The sequence below is a fragment of the Corylus avellana genome, chromosome 2, assembly GCF_965113065.1.
Source record: "Corylus avellana chromosome 2, dhCorAvel1.hap1.2, whole genome shotgun sequence".
Classification (NCBI taxonomy): domain Eukaryota; kingdom Viridiplantae; phylum Streptophyta; class Magnoliopsida; order Fagales; family Betulaceae; genus Corylus; species Corylus avellana.
The window spans coordinates 9,909,511-9,929,553 of NC_142491.1; the positions used below are offsets into that span (position 1 = coordinate 9,909,511).

General features: G+C 36.7%; 3 protein-coding genes across 5 annotated transcripts; 2 read left to right on the forward strand and 1 right to left on the reverse strand.

Moving 5' to 3' along the window:
- Positions 1 to 5,369: 5,369 nt before the first annotated feature.
- On the forward strand, positions 5,370 to 11,314 carry LOC132190634 (uncharacterized). 2 transcript variants are annotated; one of them, XM_059605677.2, is made up of 6 exons: positions 5,370 to 5,490; positions 6,679 to 6,950; positions 7,032 to 7,683; positions 7,788 to 7,987; positions 8,754 to 8,998; positions 9,356 to 11,314. In XM_059605677.2, the coding sequence occupies exons 2-6, from the start codon at positions 6,679 to 6,681 to the stop codon at positions 10,699 to 10,701; spliced, it is 2,715 nt and encodes a 904-aa protein (XP_059461660.2). In that variant the 5' UTR covers positions 5,370 to 5,490; the 3' UTR covers positions 10,702 to 11,314. The 2 variants fall into 2 exon arrangements, with proteins under 2 accessions (XP_059461660.2, XP_088370040.1); XM_088513914.1 differs by lacking the exon at positions 5,370 to 5,490 and having other exon boundaries at positions 6,738 to 6,950; positions 7,193 to 7,683.
- Positions 11,315 to 12,296: 982 nt separating this feature from the next.
- Positions 12,297 to 14,708, forward strand: DUO1 (myb-like HTH transcriptional regulator family protein). Of its 2 annotated transcripts, XM_088513899.1 has the most exons (4): positions 12,297 to 12,487; positions 13,320 to 13,553; positions 14,116 to 14,119; positions 14,226 to 14,708. In XM_088513899.1, exons 1-4 carry the CDS (start codon positions 12,297 to 12,299, stop codon positions 14,706 to 14,708), a joined length of 912 nt encoding a protein of 303 aa, XP_088370025.1. The 2 variants fall into 2 exon arrangements, with proteins under 2 accessions (XP_088370025.1, XP_059435199.2); XM_059579216.2 differs by lacking the exon at positions 14,116 to 14,119 and having other exon boundaries at positions 13,320 to 13,578.
- Positions 14,709 to 16,252: 1,544 nt separating this feature from the next.
- LOC132191819 (Phosphoglycerate mutase family protein) lies at positions 16,253 to 18,562 on the reverse strand. The gene is made up of 4 exons (XM_059606930.2): positions 18,117 to 18,562; positions 17,757 to 17,915; positions 17,513 to 17,621; positions 16,253 to 16,768 (listed from the first exon to the last, which is right to left on the reverse strand). The coding sequence occupies exons 1-4, from the start codon at positions 18,447 to 18,449 to the stop codon at positions 16,551 to 16,553; spliced, it is 819 nt and encodes a 272-aa protein (XP_059462913.1). The 5' UTR covers positions 18,450 to 18,562; the 3' UTR covers positions 16,253 to 16,550.
- Positions 18,563 to 20,043: the final 1,481 nt, after the last annotated feature.

A 20,043-nucleotide genomic window follows, 5' to 3' on the forward strand; every position in this document is an offset into this window, starting at 1 on the left:
AGAACCTCTTCTCAACTGAATCAGTTAATTGCTTGAAAGAATGTCTTAGTGGGGTGGGGGAGAAGGTAATAGAGGAGATGAACCTTTTGCTTACTAAGGATTGCACTGTTGCAGAAATTAAAGAGGCTTTGTTCTCCATGGATCCTTTAAAGTCGCCTGGTCTTGATGGTTTTGAAGCTTGTTTCTATCAACAGTTGTGGGATATTGTGAAGAATGGGGTATGTAAGGTGGTTTTCAAATTTCTGAATTTGGGTGTTATGGAGGCTAGTTTAAATGAAACTTTTATTGCTTTAATTCCCAAAGTTAAGCAACCTGATTTCCTATCACAATTTTGTCCTATAAGTCTTTGTAACATAATTTACAAGATTATTGCCAAGGTTTTGGCCAATCGGCTGAAGAAGGTTCTGCCCTCTCTTATTTCTCAAAATCAAAGCGCCTTTGTTCTAGAAAGGCTTGTAACTGATAATATTCTTGTAGCCTTTGAGGCTCTTCATACTATGGATGGTAGGATGAAGGGCAAAATAGGTTTTGTGGCTTTAAAGTTGGATACGTCTAAGGCGTATAATAGAATCGAAAGGGATTATTTGGAAGCTATTGCGAGGAAGTTAGGTTTTGCAGAGAAATGGATACCTTGTGCTATGATGTATGTTAGATCTATTTCTTATTCAATTCTGGTCAATGGCCAACCGTATGATCCCTTTTTCCCTTCTCGGGGAATTAGGCAAGGAGACCCTCTTTCCCTTTACTTCTTTATTCTTTGTGCTGAAGGTCTTAGTTCTCTTCTTATCAAAGCTAAAGTGAATAAGAGTATACATGGTATTACTGTTTCAAGGGGAGGTACTCCTATGTCTCATTTGTTGTTTGCAGATGACTATCTATTGTTCTGCAAGGCAAGTATTTTTGAGTGGCTGGTTCTTCAAGACACCTTGCTACTTTATAAACAGGCTTCTAAACAAAAGCTTAACAGAGATAAAACTTCTATATTCTTTAGTAGTAATACTAGAGAAGAAGCTAAGGATCTTATTCTGGGTGTGGCATGGGTGAATTCTACTCAGCATTATGAAAAGTATTTGGGATTGCCTTCTTTTATTGGTTGTGAAAAGATTAGTTCATTTTCCAATCTGCAGGGAAGGATTTGGGCGAAGATTAATGGTTGGAAGGAAAGGTTTTTGTCTCAGGCTGGGAAGGAAGTGTTGTTCAAAGCTGTTGTACAAGTTATTCCAACTTACACCATGAGTGTCTTTAAGTTCCCTAAGGCCTTATGTTCCAATATTAATTCTATGATGGCTAGGTTTTGGTGGGGGCACAAAGATAATTATTCTAACATCTCTTGGATGAGTTGGGACAAAATGAGAAGATCTAAAAAGAAGGGAGGTTTGGGCTATAGAGATCTTGAGTGTTTCAATTTGGCTTTGTTAGCTAAGCAAGGATGGCGTTTTCTTCAAAATCCAGATGGCTTGGCTGCAAGAATTATGAAGGAAAAATATTTTTCTAAGGTTGATTTCTTGGATTCATAATTGGGGTATTGATAAGCGCCGAATGTTGCACATTCAAGCTCCTTAATTTGCATATGTTAATTCCTTAGCGTTGTTATTTGTTTGATTTTGTTTTGTTTTTGTGTTTTCAGGTTATAAATAAAGATGCAATTAATTTCATTGATTTTGGGCTTAAAAGCGGACTTTGAGATGATTAAGCTTAGCCAATCATAACAGAGGACCTATATGTTGTGGTTAAGTTTAATCAAATAAAGAAAATGATTAATTCGAAATTTCTCAAATTGGAGTCAAAATCGAATTGGATTCAAATTTGGATTTTGCATATGTATCGGTATTTTGGCCATAACTTTATAGGCCTCTAAGCATTGAGAAAAAAGACACACCGCTTCTTGGAGCTAGAAATCAGAAATTTGTCTTTGGAGCTTAGAAGATCATGAGCAGCTAAACCCCTTTATGGGATGTTGATGTAATTCTATCAAAGCACAATGGTTTGATTGTATTTAATTTCTAGATTTTCAATTTATGCATGTTGATTGTATAACTATGAGGATTGCTACAATTAATTTCTGTTCTTCATATTAAATGCAATTGTTCTTAAATTCCAAAATCAATATTTGTGAAATTCTTCTCTTGCCTTAGAAAGTATTTTGCTTTTATTGAAATCAAATCATTCTTGTTTTCTGTGATTATGAGGATGATGGTTATACAATGGGTTTAATTAACATATGATCAATAGGATTTGATAGGCCATGCCTAGGGAAGACGGATTGTACTACACCCTAGTTTAGTGTAATTTAGGTAGACAGTCCGTGCCAACCGAAGATGGGTTACACTTATTCATTGATTGTATGTATCATGTTAAAGAATTTGAAAATTTATACCTAAGGAAGACGGGTCATACCGCATCTTAGTGGTTAGGTGGACGATCCGTGCCAATCGAAGATAGATTATGCTTATTCTTTAATAAGGTAGTTTTTTGTTTATTTATAACATGCATAAAATGAATTTCTGGGATTAATTATAATTAACCATTATTGTGCGGATAGAGGTGAAGTCAATACCCTACACTTTCTCTTATTTTAAATCTCTTTTATTTTCATGCACTTTAGTTTTAAAGAAAATCAAATCAAATATCTTTTTAATGAAGTTAATTTTAATCTTTCGAATTTGATAACAAACCCCTGCAGTCCTTGAGGTTCGACACCCTCTCTATAGCCGTATCCTACAAAGATTCATCTTATTGCGAGTGTTTATTTTTATTATTGAAATTTTTGGTCACAAAAATACCACATCAGGTATAAGTCTTCTTATGCTTGGATAAGCATTTGGTATGCAAAGAAGCTGCTTAAGAAGGGTCTTTTTTGGAGGGTAGGTGATGGCAGCTCCATTAGAATCTGGAAAGACCGTTAGATTCCTTCCCCTTCATCCTATTGTATCCAGTACCCTGTTTGCTTTCTTGAGCTTGATGCTACAGTGGATTCACTCATTGATGCGGACTCCAACTGGTGGAATATTTCGCTTATTAATGAGATTTTTTCAGTTGAGGAAGCATGTTTTATTTGTGGTACGCCCATTTCTCCTAGAAGCCAATCAGATAAGTTGATTTGGTTGGGCACTAATAATGGTCCGTTCTCTGTTAAAAGTGCGTACCATCATTCTAAGGAGATTTCGATTATGGATAGAGGTATGTGTTCAGATTCTATTAATCTAGATAGGTTATGGAATCAGATTTGGAACATCCAGGGAACACGTGTGGTTAAAATGTTTATTTGGAAGGCTTGTAATGATATCCTCCGTACTAAGCAGAATTTAGCTAAGAAAGGTGCTGTCCCTGAGTCTTATTGTCCTATTTGTACCCTGGAGACTGAAACTTTGGAACACATTCTTTGGTGTTGTCCTTCTGCTATGGATGTGTGGACTGAATCTTAATAAAATTCCAAAAATGCTCTTTTGCTCCTGTTTCTTTTCTCCCTTTACTTGAAATTCTCGTGGAAAGATTGGATGTTGAAGAGTTACAATTCTTTGCGGTAGTAGCAAGACAGATTTGCTTGAGGAGAAATTCATTTGTTTTTGGAAGTGATTTCCTCTCTCCTTCCAGAGTTATTTATCTAGCAAAGGAGTAGATGAAAGCCTTTCTTAGTGCTGAACAGTTGCAACTCAGTGGTAGGATACGCCCTCCTCAGCCACAACGTATTCTGAGTTGGATACCTCCGCCTGCTAGTGTTATTAAGATTAATTGGGATGCTGCAATTTGTAAGCGTGAGTAGAAAATGGGCATGGATTTCTTAGCCTGTGATTCTGTTGGGCGTGTGCTTGCTTTTTTCTGTGCAACTAAGCCTCGCATTTTGGATCCAGGGATTGCTGAAGCCATTTCTACTTGAAAAATGATTGAAGTTGTTGCATCCTTGGGCTACCACAGTGTGCTGTTTGAGGGGGATTCTCTGGAGATTGTACAAGCATTGAAGATGGAGGGAGTTTGTTTGGGTCGGTTTGGTCAGGTTGTAAATGAGGCTAAATTATGTTTGAGTCTCTTTCAGTCTTGGAATATTGTTCATGTTAAACGTAGTGCTAACAATGCTGCACATTGTCTAGCAAAGTATGCTCTTTCTTTGAGTGTGGATTGGCTATGGACGCTTGAGTGTCCAAGTTGTATTTAAGAAGTTGTAATCTTCGAGCAACAATTTGCTTAATTAATGATATGCTAGACGTTTTATTCAAAAAATAAAAAGAAATAAAAAATATGATAAAATTATTTATTAAAACCGGTTAATAACCGGTTTATAACTGATCTTCAATAACTACATAACCGCCTATTGTGGTTGCGTTTCTTTAAAATGTGATAACCGCCTAAATCAGTTGCGGTTGCGGTTATGAGAAAATAATAACTACAGCAATTGGTTGTACACCCCTGGCCTTGATATTGACGAGGACCAACCGCAAGTACTATATATACAAAAGCAATAGAGTTCTATGCCTTGTGGCTACTATTGAATTCTATTATTTCATTAACATAAAGACATGTCAGCCAATAGATCATTGTATGCCGTGTGGTCTCTATTATTTTAGAAAAATTTTACTTATTATTTTTTATTTTTTATGAGTTTTATAATTATATCTTTAAAAAGTGTGAATTTAGAATATTTATCTTTCAATTTTTTTAAATTTCGCACCACTGTTAACATTTTTTGTTAAATTCTATCAAAATTCTAAAAATTCTCAAAATATTGCTTTATATAGATATTAATTTTTTTGTCTAAAGATTCAGGTTTTTGCAAATTTCATTAAATCCTAACCAAGGCATAAATCCTTGTAATAGAGGGGTATTTTGGAAATTTTGACACCCCTCCTTTTCGATTTAAGGGAAAATCCTAATGGGGGGTAAGATTGAAAAAGGTTGAAAAATCGATACATTAAATTGATACTTTTTAAAAGTTTAAAGACATAATTACAAAAAGCGATGAAATATCAAAGGTGGTAAGTAAAGTTTTTCTTTCTTTTAATTAAATTTGTAAATTGTTATGATTATTATTAAATTTTAATTTATTGTTGATTTTAAAAGTCACATCATATATTAGAGAACTCAAAAAAAAAAAACTTTATTCCTCATTCTAACATTAAAAAAATATAAATAAATAAATAAAAATTTATTAAAAAAATTTGTACTTCTGATGCCTGAAGATACCACAATTAACAATTTTATAAATTGGTCTTACGTCCAATTAAAAAACTAATGTCATGCCATGCTTTCTCTCTCATGTAAATACAAACTGCAAGTGAAAAGTAGACTACTCAAAATATAATTAACCGACAAAAAAGTACAAAATAATAATAATAATAATAATAATAATAATACCGATTAAAAAAAACAAAAAATCTCACAGAAGGGTTTTAGGCGTAGTTCACCACCGTTTACCCTCTGCCCTCTTCCGCCAGCATCCTCTCTGACTGAGACTACAATACAACAGCACCACGCTTCACAAGGCTTCTTCACCAGGTATCCCAAATGATATATATAGATATATAGGTATATGTATAGCTTTCTTTATGTGTATAGTAGTGTATGTACAAATATAGATATGGGAATGCTTTTTCACTTCTGTTTATGTGGTAGTTTAGCTACTTCACTCATCTGCAAAAGGGTTTCTTTTGGAAGAAAATTTGTCTGTTCGGGTACCCAGAAAAGGTTTTGCTGCGGTGTCAGAGTTTTTACTATTTGGGACACGAGAAAATTGAAACCTTTAATTCTAATTTGTCGACGTGGGAAATTTTGCTTGAAAACTTTTGGGTTGTTCTTTCTTTTTCTTGATAGCCAATTCGAATGATTATGGATATTTTCTGTAGATGGTATTGGTGGAAATCGCACGTTTCCTTGAATCTGTTCTTATTTGTGAATGCCCTGAGTTTGAGAAAAAAAAGAAACCCCTAATTTTCTGTACCTTCAAGCCCTAAAACATATCACAGAGTAATTCTAATGGCATTTCCACCAAAGAAGCTGTTGCTGAAACTTGGCAGGCTGGCAGCCTAATTGAGTGATTGTTTTGGCTCTTCAACTGCTAAATTAGGACCGTAGCTTAAAATTTATTTTGAGTCTTTTCTGTGATAAGAAGCAGCATTCTGTTTAAGATTGCAACCAGGTTTATACTTAGATCCTGGCTTGAGGTTTGAATTCTTATTTTGTTCTTAAAATTTATAGAAGTTTTTTTTATGAAAACTTTGGGGTTTGTGCATTTGTTAAATATTATTTAGGCCGTAGGATTAAAGATTTTAAGTATATAAAATATTTTTTGACAGGTCAATATCAACTCACACACCCATATGGGATTAAACCTGTGAAATCACCCTCCACCCTTTATTTTGTGTTTTTTGTTGGGCCTGTCCCTGCGGCAGGGGGGTGGGGGGGGAGGATGATCTCCTCTTGATGTGAGGGCCATTTACAAGATTGCCATCTGCTTGTGGTTCCTTATGGTTCAGAATTTGTTGTATCAATGTGTTTCAACTCAGTGTTTGTGCTTCTTTTGATGTTATCATACTTACGGTCTGTTTAGTTGTCTCTAAACTGGTTAGCATCTTTGAACAAATTCAGCCTTCCCCTAATTAATTGGTTGATGTGTGATTGTTTAATTTTTTTAATTTTCATCAGTAAATATTCTAGTTGATGCTGTATGCCTGTATTCTGTTGCAGATGGCGAGATGGGATGAGATTCTGTCCCTTCCTGTACAGAATCCTCCGACTTTGGAGTTTTCTTCTTCTGACGTTGTGTGGTCAAAGGTGGAAGGTTGGCGTGACAAAACTAATAGAGTTGTTCTAATCCCCTTTGCTAGAGTAGATGATTTTGTACGGGGTGAATCAGCAAATAAAGACTGTCCAACGAGATTTCATGTTGAGGCAAGGCGGCGACGGCCTCCAGAGATGGCTTACAAGCCAAAAGTTGATGGCATTCTTGAATATATTCTGTAAGTTCAAATTTTTCCCTTTAGTAGTTCCTAGTAATTGGGCCTGCAGCATGAGTTTAAGTTATCCTGTTGATTTTGTAGGTATTGGTGTTCCTTTGGTCCTGATGACCACAGGAAGGGTGGCATTGTACGACCCAGTAGGACTACTTATGTCCCAAAGAAGAAAAACGCTGGCCGACCAAATACTAAGAGAGGGTGCACTTGCCACTTTATTGTGAAACGCTTAATTGCTGAACCATCAGTAGCGCTCATCATATATGATGACGATAAGCATGTAGATAAGAAGGGGATGCCATGCCATGGTCCACAGGATAAGAAGGCTGCTGGAACGCGTGCTATGTTTGCCCCATATATCTCAGAGGACCTCCGTTTGCGTGTCTTATCTCTACTATATGTTGGGGTTTCTGTGGAGACCATAATGCAAAGACACAATGAATCAGTAGAGAAACAGGGTGGCCCATGCAACCGTGATGACCTTTTAACCCATCGGTATGTTCGTAGACAGGAAAGGAGCATCCGACGTTCTACGTATGAACTGGATGCAGATGATGCAGTCAGCATCAGCATGTGGGTTGAAAGCCACCAGGATCATGTTTTCTTTTATGAAGATTTCTCTGATTCCGGACCTTTCACTTTGGGCATTCAAACAGAGTGGCAGTTACAACAAATGATTCGATTTGGCAACCGCAGCCTTCTGGCTTCTGATTCAAGGTTTGGAGCAAACAAATTAAAGGTCTGTTTTTATTTTGTTGTTACATTATTTATTTAAAGTTTGTGTAACCTAAGTCCTTAAGTGTCATGAGAAACTAACTATGCTTTCTCTGCAAATTGATCTAGCATCCCGTTCACAGTCTTGTTGTATTCAACTCAGACAACAAGGCTATCCCTGTAGCTTGGATAATAGCACCAAGATTTGCTAGTTCAGACGTGCATAGATGGATGAGGGCTCTTTACAACAGAGTTCGCACAAAAGATCCTACTTGGAAGTTGGCTGGGTTCATTGTGGATGATCCGCTAGCTGATGTCCTTACAATCAGGTTGAGTGCTAAATCTACTGCTCAAATTCCAGACAGAAAGTGGCTAAGTATATGCTTGAAGAATTATTTTTCTTAGAAAATTATTCCATGGATCTCATTGCTTATAGAGGTGGCAGTGGGAAGCTGGTTACATGACAACTTGATTAGTTTGTTTCAAAGTACTTGATTCAGTTTTATCTTAAATGGATCCCCAAGATCTAAAGCAATATTGAGGCCGTTGGCGCCTCTGTTTTTAACCTTCTAAATTTAGGGTGTAACTGCTTGTTGATACTCCATCTCATATTGTATTATATGGCTCAAAAGTAGCTTCAGTAATATCTTGACCTTGATTAAATTTTTATTCCTCAGAACTTCGTATCATTCCATTTCTTCTTCGAGATCTATAGATCTTTTGGACTTTCAGATTGTGATTTTTAGGAGTTGCTTTAATATAGTTCCTTATCAAAAGAAAAAGGCAGCTTCAGTAATTTCATAACACATAATTGCTTATGGCAAAGGCGTGATCAAGCTAAAGAGACTGACCAAAAACCTCTTTTGGGGTTGCTAGCCCTTTTTTTTTTTTTTTTTTAACATGTCCTCACAAGAGGAGGGAAAAAGAGGAGGAGAATTTGAACTAGTGATTTCCGCTTCATGAGGCATGGTCCCCAGCCGATTGAGCTACCCCTTGGATATGGTTGCTAGTCCAATTTATGAGCTGTAATTTGTTTTTAAATTTCTTGTACTTGCTTGAATTGTTGAATTTATATGTCTTATGCATTTTTCTCAGGGATGTGTTTGAGTGCTCAGTGTTGATATGCTTTTGGCGGGTGCGTCATATATGGCATAAAAACTTAGTAAAAAAATGTTTGGCAACTGAGATGCTAGTGGAGATTTCAAGACGGCTTGGGCAGGCAGTGGATAAAATCTGCCAAGGACAAGGAACCGTTGGCTTGTTTGAGGATCTATTGGATGATTTTATCGACGAGTCAGATTTTATGGATTACTTTAAAGCAATATGGTATCCGAGAATGGGTTGGTCTCCCCTTTCTAAATAGATGATCATTTTTGTATCTTTTATTCTGGCTCTTCAACATTTACTGGCATTTCTTGGAATGGACTATATCCTGCAAAATGATTTATGCGCTTCTGAAATTAATGTTGATCTACATAGCAATATCAAAATCTGTGGGTGTGTGTGTTTATGTACTTGTTTTTGGTGATATGGTCAGTCTTATGATTCTTAGCAAAATGAGTAGGCATTAATTGGTAAGAGATCAACTTGACTGTCTAGGGTGAAATTGTGAAGTCTTGCTCTAAAATAGCCTGTAGTTTTTGTATTTTTCTTTGTTGGTAAGAAATTATTGAATTGAGACATTTCTTCTGACTCAGGAGCATGGATTACGGCGCTAAAATCTCTTCCACTTGCCAGCCAGGAGACATGTGCCGCAATGGAGTTTTACCACAACCAACTAAAGCTCAGGTTGTTGAATGAAAAGGACCCTGGTGTTTATCAACGCGCCGATTGGTTGGTTGATAAGTTGGGTACAAAAGTGCATTCTTACTTCTGGCTTGATGAGTACTCAGGGAAGGATGATTTTTCACGATATTGGAGAGATGAGTGGGTGAGTGGTTTAACATCTTGGCGCAAAGCATTAAAGATTCCAGATTCTGATGTTGTCATAGAAGGTAGATGTGCAAAAGTTGCTGACCAGCTTAATCAAGATAAAGCTTATGTTGTCTGGAATCCTGGTTCGCAGTTTGGTATTTGCAATTGCAGTTGGGCAGAAATGGGCAATTTGTGTGAGCATATGTTAAAAGTTATTAGCATATGCCGTAAACGAGGATCTACTATGCCATCTATCAGCTTATTTCAGTACCGCAAGGCATTGTTTGACATGCTACACTGCCCTCCCCATGATTCTTTGATTCGTGATCATGCTGTTTCTTTAGCAGTTTGTGTACAGAAGCAGTTAAACGCACTGGTTGATTTAGATAGCAGCCAGACTACTTTAGATACCATTCAGAAACATACTGTAGATAACATTGAGCAGGAATCTGTTGAGATGGTTTCTGCTAATCAGGATAGAGAATTAGTAAATGAGAGTAACTGTATGGATGAGGATGTATCATCGCATGATGAGAATTGTGAGGATGCAAATGATGCTCCTGACAGTATTAGAGGTGATGTGGATGGTGAAATGATTGATCCTTGTGCTGAGATGGATGTTGAGCCATCATCCATCTGTATTTCCCCACCCGGGTTGTATTCTGTTGATGAGGTTGTAGCCAGCAATGTCTTTTCAGAGGATGGAGGTAGAGTGTTGACCGAACCACCTACAAATGATGCTCTTAGTGACGGGAATCGGTTTCAAGATGATATCTTAAATAAAGATTGCCATGAAAGTATGATGGATGTGGAGTCACAGTCCATTGATGTTCCTCCATCAACTAGGGAGTTTCGGGAGCAATGCACAGTGACCCATCAAAATGGTCTCTCAGTCAATGATGTTGGGCCTACAGTTTCTAGCACTCCTGATACTGATCCCAAGACCTCCCCATCTATATCCTTGCCTGTTGGATCACAGGTGGTTGATATGGTTGAAACTTCAGGTTTCATCAAGGAGAATGAAGGGATAGAATTGGAAAGTATTCATGATCACATTGCAGATGATTCTGATGTTAGTCACGATGCAAAGGCAGTTGGCAGCATGATGGCTGAACACACAGAATTGTAGTTAACATGCTCCTTGTGATGGAAAATTACATCTCGGAACAATGGCCTTCGCAGGTTTCAGCTTATGAAACTGGCTCTTGTGAGAAGATTCTTCAATTGCTTCTTTTGAGATTGGTGTACATTTCAAAAGGGTGCTGGAAATGGAGACTCCAATAACGAGATTATTTGCCAGCCATTGTTTTAGTAGTGCCGATCATACGGCCGGTGAAGGAACTGTTTCAGGGTCCAACAAACACCAGGCAGAGACTAGTGCTGCAATTACCATGGCTGAAAATGGTGCTCTATCTTAGGTTCTTCATGTAAATATTTCATCAATTTAATTATAGCAGAGCATTAAGGCTGACTCACCTGATTAGTTGGGCAATTTTATATTTTTTGTAAAGCCTTATGCCATTTTTTGGGAAGTTGTCAGTAATGGCTTCTGATCTTTTATGTAGGAGAAAAGAAATGCCTCTGTTTTGCCCTTGTCACATTTGTATTGTATTGAGTTTAATCGCTACTAAACTTGCCAGAAAGAAAGTGAATGTTGGGATACATGTCTTTTCCATGGGAGTAGGCTCTTTAGCCAGAAAATGACAAACAATAAGAATGAAAGTATTTCCATATTGCTTTTAGGCTTCTGATTGTTATCTTTTACCAGATTTTTTTCAAGTTTCTTGGATATCCTGCACCCTTTCTTTGCGTAATTCCAAATGCTTGTCTGTCAGACTTTGGGCCTATAGGTGCATGTCCTGTATTTTGAGAGAATCAGTTTTCTTTGCTTTCAATGCAGGTTTTATGTGTAAGTTGTTCTGTACAACAACAACTACAAAAAAGAAGAAGAATTGTATCTTGCTCAACTAGAAACTTGTATTTTTTTGGAAAGTGGTAGGTTTGTGATTTCAAAATGTTCGATTTAGTAATAGGATTTTAAAACATGTAATTTGAAAGCACGATCTTTAAAATTGTAGTTCAGCATTTGATAAAATTGCAGTTTAGCTTTTAAAATCGTTATGATTTTAAACTACATATTTTTCTATATATTAAAATCACAATTTTTTAAAAACACATTCTTAAACGATACAGTTTTTGCAATTTGGTTTTAAATTGCACGTTTGGTCTACTAAAGTGAAAAGATTTTGGACATTATTTGAAAATTCTTTATGAAAAACCATTAGGATGATTTTAAAATAAATAAATAATTAACTCAACTTTGAACTAATTTGAATATATATATATAATTTTGAATCCAGTAAATAATAAACTTTTACCAAATAACAACTAGTAAAGCAAGGGTTAAGCGGGAGGGCTACTTTATTTCAAACAAGGGCCATTTCTGTCATTTCACAAGGTGCCACGTTTCAAACCAGAGAAAAATTTGGGGGAGTGGGGCTGTTTCGTGGAGGGTAGTGGGAGTAACCGTCTTAACTGTCACTCCAAACAAAGGATAAGGAAAACACACACAAGAGAGAAGAGAGTCGAAGAACCAAAAGCAGAGAAAAAAACCCTGTGAAGCGTTTGAGAGAACAAAGCAAAAAACACAAGACAAAAATCCAGTGAAAAGTGATAGTGTTTATGAGAGATTTTTGGGAATTTTGAGAGTGAGAATTCTGAGCAATGGAGGGGAAAAGAGACGACGGTATAAGAAAAGGGCCATGGAAGGCAGAGGAAGATGAAGTGCTGTTAAACCATGTGAAGAAGTATGGCCCCAGAGACTGGAGCTCCATTCGATCCAAAGGCCTCTTGCAGCGGACTGGAAAGTCGTGCCGCCTCCGGTGGGTTAATAAGCTTAGACCCAATTTGAAGAAGTAAGCCTTCACCACCACCATTGAAAGTTCTATACATGTTTGTTTTTATGCGTAGTCTGTTTATATGTACGTATCTTGAATTTCGATGATGGGTGTGTGTCGATGCAACTATGCAACTGTTCTGCCATGAATGTAGTGGTATTTGATTGAAATTTTGATCATGGGTTTCTTTCCGACAATGTTTGTACTCATGTATTGATGTAGCCTGTGTAATTCTCCGATGGATGAAGTTGTATTTGATGAAAATGTGGATCATGGGTTTCTCTCCAATTGCAGTCAATATTATGATTAATGCCTTGTATGATGTATAACCAAGATATTTGTGTTGGATTTGTCTCATTTTTGCTTGGGGTGCAATGAATGTTGTGGTATTTAATTAAAATTTTGATCATGGGTGTCTTTCCATTTGTTGTCAATATTTGTTCCATGCCTTTTGTGATGTATAACCAATCCAACAATGTTTGTACTCAAGTTTCTATGTATCTATGTACCTATGATGTGTTGGAAAGTTTAAGAGGGCAAGGGAAAATGTTCTTGGTGGTAGCTGAACATGTGAAGGTGCTTGGTTGATCCTGTTTTAGTAGAGTGTATATAGTTTTCTGTTTGTTGTGCAGAATGTTTGTAGGTAGAGGAGTGTAAAGTGAGTAGATTGGTAGATTAGTTGAAAAGAGTGTAAAGGGTTTCTGCAGAATTTGATTTGATGAAAATTTGGATCATGGGTTTCTCTCCAATTGCAGTCAATTCTATGATTAATGCCTTGTTTGGTTTATAACCAAGATATCTGAGATGGATTTTATCTTATTTTTGTTTGGGGTGTGTGTCTCTCCCTAAGTGGGTGCAAATTTTCACTAGAGGAGGAGAGGATGGTGATAGAGTTGCAGTCACAGTTTGGGAACAAATGGGCGAGAATCGCGACTTATCTGCCCGGAAGAACCGATAATGATGTGAAGAACTTTTGGAGTAGCAGGCAGAAAAGGCTGGCAAGGATTCTGCAAAATTCAGGGGCACCCTCCAAATCACAGAAAAACAAAAGGGTGGTTCAGTCCTATCATGGTTGTTGTCAAGGGTCCAACAGTCGTCTTGCTTTGGAGGTACATGGATTGGATAATTCTTAAGTTAAGACTTAATTTGATTTTAGGATGTTGAACCAAAATCATAAGTGTTTTCAACTAGTTTTTAGACTAAATATTATTTGCAGAAGTTTAACATGTTACATGCTTGGTTTTCATGTTTTATATGGATATGAGAAATGACAATTTTCTTTTTCTTTTTTTTTCCTTTTGCTCAAACCCATTTTTCATCACATTTTCTTTTCTGACTCTCTATCGAAGTTTGTAACATTGTGCTGGAAGCTTCGTGTGAAAGTTTTTGAGATAGCCTTTAGTATTGCGATTTCATAGATTAAAAGTGTGATTTTAAGCTAAATTATAGAAAATGTATCGTTTGAAAATGTGTTTTCTTTAAAAAATTGCGATTTGAAAACGTATAAAAATCAGCGTTTTCAAAAATGCTCCATGTATGTTGAAGGTTAAACTATGATTTTAAAGACTAAACTACAATTTTATCAAACGCTTAATTATGTTTTTAAAAATTTCTCTTTCAAATCGCACGTTTTGGAATCGGAGGAGTCAGGTTTTCCTAGACGCCACCTGGATTGTGCATTGTTCATTCTCACATACATGGGTTTATTATAACTTTTGCTGGTAGATAAATAATTACTGCTTAATCTTTTTTTCAGGCTCCAAAGTTCAGTTCTTCGTCGGAGGAATCATCGGCCCGGGCTCAGTCATGCTTCTCATCCTGCATTGAGAACTCTGACATGATCAAAATGGTGCCATTGCCGGATCTTGTCAACCCCAGGTTGCTTACTTTTGAAGCAAACTTCATTCACCATGAATTCTCCCCTGCTGAGAAGAACCCATCATTCATTGAGTCCCAAACACAAATCCCTTTTTCTCAGCGACCGGAGCTCACCTTCTCGCCGGAAAGCCAGGAGCTCTTTGCCAGACTTGAAGACCCCAATATTTTTGAAATGTTTGGACCGTTAGACACTTGTGGTCTCCGAAATGGAGCTCATGAGTTGTTTGAACTGGTAGGAAGTTGTAGAACTGGTGCTAATGAAACAATTGACAGTTACATTACCCCCGACAGCTTTTTCGATGACTTCCCGACAGATGTGTTCGATCATATTGAGCCGACTCCAAGCCCTTCGGAGCGTTGATCTATCGACGACATTGTGTACGTTGTGTTGTTGTTGTTGGAGGCTAAAAACTTGTGCTAGTTTATTGGATAGAATTCGACAAAGCCCTTGTGGCGTAGTAATTTTTGTAACTGCTTGTATTTGTACCAAGACTCTTGTGGACTAAAATATATATTGACAATTTGCTGCTCCAGTCTATCAGTATATGTTCATGAAATAACCAGCATCCTCTTTATATACGTATCGAGAAATGCTACATGCACTCACAAGTGCACGTTTTCTATCGTGATAGTAAAAATTATTATTGAATTTTTTATCGGGAAATGGTAGGTGTTCTCTTTGTATTCTCCTAGTCATAGGTGAACATTATTTTATAAAAATCATGTGAGAGAAATAAAAGCCTTTTTTTTTTTTTTTTTTTTAGAAAAATAAAATATACATAGGACCAGACAAACATACGAAGAATACCTAGCATTCCCCCTTTTTTATCAAATAATAATTTTTTTTTAAAACAAATAATTTTCGTTGTTACGTTAGAGAGTATGCACTTATGAAGACATGTAGCATTTGTCTATACATATTTCATAGCAACAAAATCTAAGGTTTAGAATTTCAATAGCAAGTATTAATGGTACTCCATGCTCATTTATCACACTTACTTCACACAATCACACCCTTTTTTTTGGGGGGGTGGGGGGGAATAGTAGATGTGCTCTTGTTATTCTCCTAGTCCGAGTTTGATATTATTTAAAAACAAAAAAGAAATTGGCCCTTATTTCTCTTATCAGGTTTTTATAAAATAATATCCATTTAAGATTAGGAGAACACTTGGCATTCGCACTTTTTTTTACGTAATTAACATGAAAAATCACATAAAATACGCCATATCAGTGTAAAATAAGTGTGATAAATTAGTGCAAAAAGCATCATTACTTTTCAATAGCATATTCCTGACTTTCATAATGCAGAATAAACTATGACAGAAAACAAAGATCTCGAAATGATGATTTTCCAACATATTCATGTCTTTATATCTTATCTTTTCAATATATATACTCTTCGAATCAGAGCACCACGGATGGTGGCAACCATCAGCGTTTAAAATGTTTAAACATTGAGAGAAAAAAAGGGTATTAGATTCTTTTTTAATTTCTTTCAATTCTTTGATATTAGCAGGGTATCCCAAAACAGAGGAATCCCCTTCAAGACCATCACATGCACATATGCTGATAGCGCTTTGACACGAGGAACAACATAGAATGAATTCCTTTCAAGTATTCGTTGGACTGATTTCAGTAAGCTTCAAACTCGCCTTACCTTTTGGCAAGCAAATAAAGCCTTCTTATATTCTTTTGCCAAAAATGTTCAAGCAAGACTACAGAAAACCCTTTTCATCACTTCACTTGTTCAATTAACTTGAAAGTTTTAGCCCGTTTCATTGTACTTTTCAAGAGGAAAAATGACATTGTAAGGAACCTGCGGGATAAAGACACAGAAAAGGGAGAGGGGGGGTTGTTCTTTGTAGAGAATGGTATCAACTTCATTCATTAGAGGGAAAATTCATAAGTTTCGAAATACGCATATCCTTCTTTACTGAAACAGAGGTAAGAAAAGGGGGTACATTTATTTACTTCTATGAAAATGACAATAGGTAGTCATCTTACTCTGAAGAAAGGAAGGTTCCTTCATTTCTTCTCTTCTCGCATTAGTCAGTCAATGCGAAAAAAAATTCACTTCAATAAAGATTTTGTCTGATTATCTTGCACATCCAATGAACCTCAAGACTAAAAGAATTCAAATCAGAGGAATCCAATGTAAAATGCAGACAAATCACACAAAAAGAAAGGGCAATGCGCACGGTCACTACGCCATTCCATCGACATCGTCTACCACCGCAGCAGTTGATGGACAAAAACTGATACCAGTCTGGCCATTGCGTGTAAGAACCTCAAAGCTTCCAACAGTAAATGACTGGCCTTTGTGGACGATGGGCCTTCTTAATTCAGTATATGCACAATACTCTACTTCATAAACTATGGCATCCTTCTTGAATGCAGATACCGCCACCCCAACTCCTTCTCCTGCATAAACATAAGTCAACAACAACTCACTACTTGGAGGCTGTTTTTGCAGAAATATAGAGGAACCTTCTTTTTTTTCTTTTTGAGGAGGATAAAGGAAAATCATCACTGTTAAAATATTAATTACATAATTATATTCACCTTTCTTTTACAACTAGGAGTTTACAATGGTCAGTGCAGTGAGATTTGTGGAACTACTTATGCCCTTAAGCGTGCACCTGGAAACATAGGCCAACTACTGAGCCCACTCTGGCTTAGCTATACCACCCCGGGTGTGAGCCACCCAAGAAGCAAGCTATTATAGCGAGCGGCGGGAGCTATAGGGAGCCGAGGAGCAAGGCCGTAGATAAGATAAAAGAAGGGTTTGAGATAAATTGTAATTTGACATGATGTCATTTTTTTTTTTTTTTGATAAGCAACATGATGTCATAACAAAGGTTTTAAGTCGAATCCTGACCCTACAATTTATCCTTGATTTCAATCAAATATTTCACATGTTGAATCTCGCTTAATGAGGGGAGATTGAATTCACACGTGAGAAAGAGGTAGAGTGTTTAAATTTTAATTAAATAATTAAATTCATCATTTTTTTATCTCAAAATTTCAGAATAAATGGTGATGGATCAATCACCAAGAAGTGCATTAAACAATCATATGAATATTACACAATTCAAACTGCTAAACTAATTCGTGATATAATGACAGAGAATGAAATTCAAGAGAGTGACCAAGAATGAAGAATACCATGAGTGACAAGAAGCAAGTTTTCTGTAGGATACTTATCCGCCAGTGCCTGAACAGTATGAACATATCTAGCCCTTGCACCCATCACAGTCTCTCCCCACAGCGGCAACTAGGATTCCTCAAGCAAAAAACTGTCTATCAGCCACGCTCATGGTGCAAATATATACACCTATGTCTATTTATACCATGAAATTCTTGACACAGAATGAAAAAAATCAAAAGGGTATTCGTATTCCATGCATACCTCCTTATACACTCGTTCGGCAGTGTTGTCCAGTGTCCCAGCAGGAAGCATTGCTTCAAGCTCCGAGATATTGAAGCCAAAGTCTCCATCTTTAGGAGAAAAACGAGGTCTGATTGCTTCATTGTTTAGCATCTCACATAACCCATATTCGATTGATGTCTGTGTTAAAATATAAATTAAATAATTAAATTAATCAAAGAGCTAAGATTTTTGTATAATTTATTAATTTTTATTCCTGAAAATTGATTATATGAAAATATCAAACTCAACCAAAACACACAGATATCAGGGAATATATATTCTATATAAATAATATTGGTGTATATATGTATGTGGGTTGTGTGAAAAGACGGATTTGACCTTGACTTTGGAGGGGTCGATGGAAACGTCATCGGAGGTTTGGGCGCTGGGAGAATCATCGACGGCGCAGAGAGCAGAGACGACTTGGAAGGCGGTCTGGACACAGCGGAGGAAGGGGGAGACGAAGACGCGGTGGATTGGGAAGCCGAGTTGGGCCCGGATCATCCGGCCCTTGCAGAAGGCCCGGACCCGGCCATCCTCCACCAGCGGTGGGTCCCAAGGCCTCTTCGCCGTCGTCACCCACAGTGGCTCGAAATTGTCCATGCGATCCCCGTGCCGCATTACGACGACGTTTTGGTGGTCCGGCAACGTCTTAGGTTCCGAGGAGTCCATTGCTTGTGAGAGAGAGAGAGAGATTTAGATGTAAAAAGATATTTGGGAAGGGAAGAGTTTTATAGGCCGGCGAAGGTGAGGAGAAGTGTTCTTTCCAAGCAAAAATGCCGAAGACCTTGTGGACCCGATCCAGATTCTGCTGTGTCTCTATTTTTCAATTTATCCTTCAATTAATTTTTTTTTTTTTTTTTTTTTTCTAATCAATCATTGAATCTGTAGAATTTATAAATTTTCACTAACATGTTAAGTAGGAATAGACTTAAAAATAGTTGCGTCGTCCTATGTAGAAATAGTTAACGGATATGTTTGTTAATACGTTTTGGGGGTTTTTTGTTTTTGTTTTAAAAAATATTTTGATATATAACATAAGTATTGAAACAGTTTTTTTAAGTGTTTTGTGTGTTTTTTTTTTTTTTTTTTTGAAAATTTTTTTTTATAAGTAGCTCAACGAAGAGATTACAACAAATAGTAAAGAGCTGGGTAGCACAACAATAAACCCCTAGACGACCCCATCAACGTAGGTAAACAAAAAATAAAAAGGTAAACAAAAATTAAAAAGAAATGCATCAAATAAATGACGCAACCCTATTGTTTCTTGGAACAATCAAGAAACATGGCCACCAAAAGAGGTGATTTGAAGAGGTGCACCATAAATGGTGCAATCAAGAAAACTGTTGCAGCACACCCAAAAGATAGCTGCAACAACAACAAAGAACACACTGATGAGGAACGAAATAAAGCCTAGGGAAGAAAAATCCAACACGGAGTTCTAAGAACACAGCTTTGTGACAATCTGCAGCCAAATCGAGAGAACACCATAAAAGGTGGTAAGGGCATCTAAAGCCCTAGAACCAGACAGAGTAAGCTCGGCCAGTGCAGACAACTTGCCAGCGCTTGAAGACCACGCAGCGGCAGTGGTACCCAGTAGACCAAAAAATATGGCTGAAGATCTGGAGGAGAGGCAGTGGAAAGTCACATGCAACAGGAGGCAGAGAAAAAAACGTTACATAAAAATATTATGGTGAACTAATGGAATCAAAATGAACTCAGAATTGATCAAAAGATCCTTTCAATTGGCTAAAATCCGTTACTTGAACAAAACTAGATCTTGTGGAATCATATTGAACATTTGAGGATGCATTCCGTACCTTGCCAAAAAACCAATCTTTGTCTATAAACCACGCATTGTCTAACCAAATCTAATTAAATGACTAATAGCATTTTCGTAAAAAAATATTATTTTTAATTGTTTTCTTGATACTCAAACTTTTTTATTTTTTTTCAAAAAAATCTCATTTCTTTTGATGTGGTTGGCCACTCATGAGGAAAAAAAATAGGAAGCCAGAGAAAATGATTTTTAGAATTCGGGTATTTTAAGAAATTTTATTAAATTTCAGTGAGAAAATTTGATTGTTCATGTATTATCACTAAACGAATGAATATAAATAGTTATTCTATTCTCACCTCTTGTCTTCATGGTAAATACTCATTCATATTCCTAACTAGTCATCATTAAGTGTATTAAAGGTATCTTATGGTTTGTCTTTTAAATGAAGATTATGATATATTATATAAGTAGAAATAAATAAATAAA

Excerpts from the sequence above, each read along its gene's own strand:
- LOC132191819 (XM_059606930.2), bottom strand. The coding sequence starts at position 18,449 with ATGGACTCCTCGGAACCTAAGACGTTGCCGGACCACCAAAACGTCGTC. Across the intron at positions 17,916-18,116 it reads TCGACCCCTCCAAAGTCAAG|ACATCAATCGAATATGGGTT; the intron begins GTCAAATCCGTC and ends ATTTTAACACAG. Across the intron at positions 16,769-17,512 it reads CTTGCTTCTTGTCACTCATG|GAGAAGGAGTTGGGGTGGCG; the intron begins GTATTCTTCATT and ends ATGTTTATGCAG.
- DUO1 (XM_059579216.2), top strand. The coding sequence starts at position 12,297 with ATGGAGGGGAAAAGAGACGACGGTATAAGAAAAGGGCCATGGAAGGCA. Across the intron at positions 12,488-13,319 it reads CTTAGACCCAATTTGAAGAA|TGGGTGCAAATTTTCACTAG; the intron begins GTAAGCCTTCAC and ends TCTCTCCCTAAG. Across the intron at positions 13,579-14,225 it reads ACAGTCGTCTTGCTTTGGAG|GCTCCAAAGTTCAGTTCTTC; the intron begins GTACATGGATTG and ends TCTTTTTTTCAG.
- LOC132190634 (XM_059605677.2), top strand. The coding sequence starts at position 6,679 with ATGGCGAGATGGGATGAGATTCTGTCCCTTCCTGTACAGAATCCTCCG. Across the intron at positions 7,988-8,753 it reads GCTGATGTCCTTACAATCAG|GGATGTGTTTGAGTGCTCAG; the intron begins GTTGAGTGCTAA and ends CATTTTTCTCAG. Across the intron at positions 8,999-9,355 it reads AATATGGTATCCGAGAATGG|GAGCATGGATTACGGCGCTA; the intron begins GTTGGTCTCCCC and ends CTTCTGACTCAG.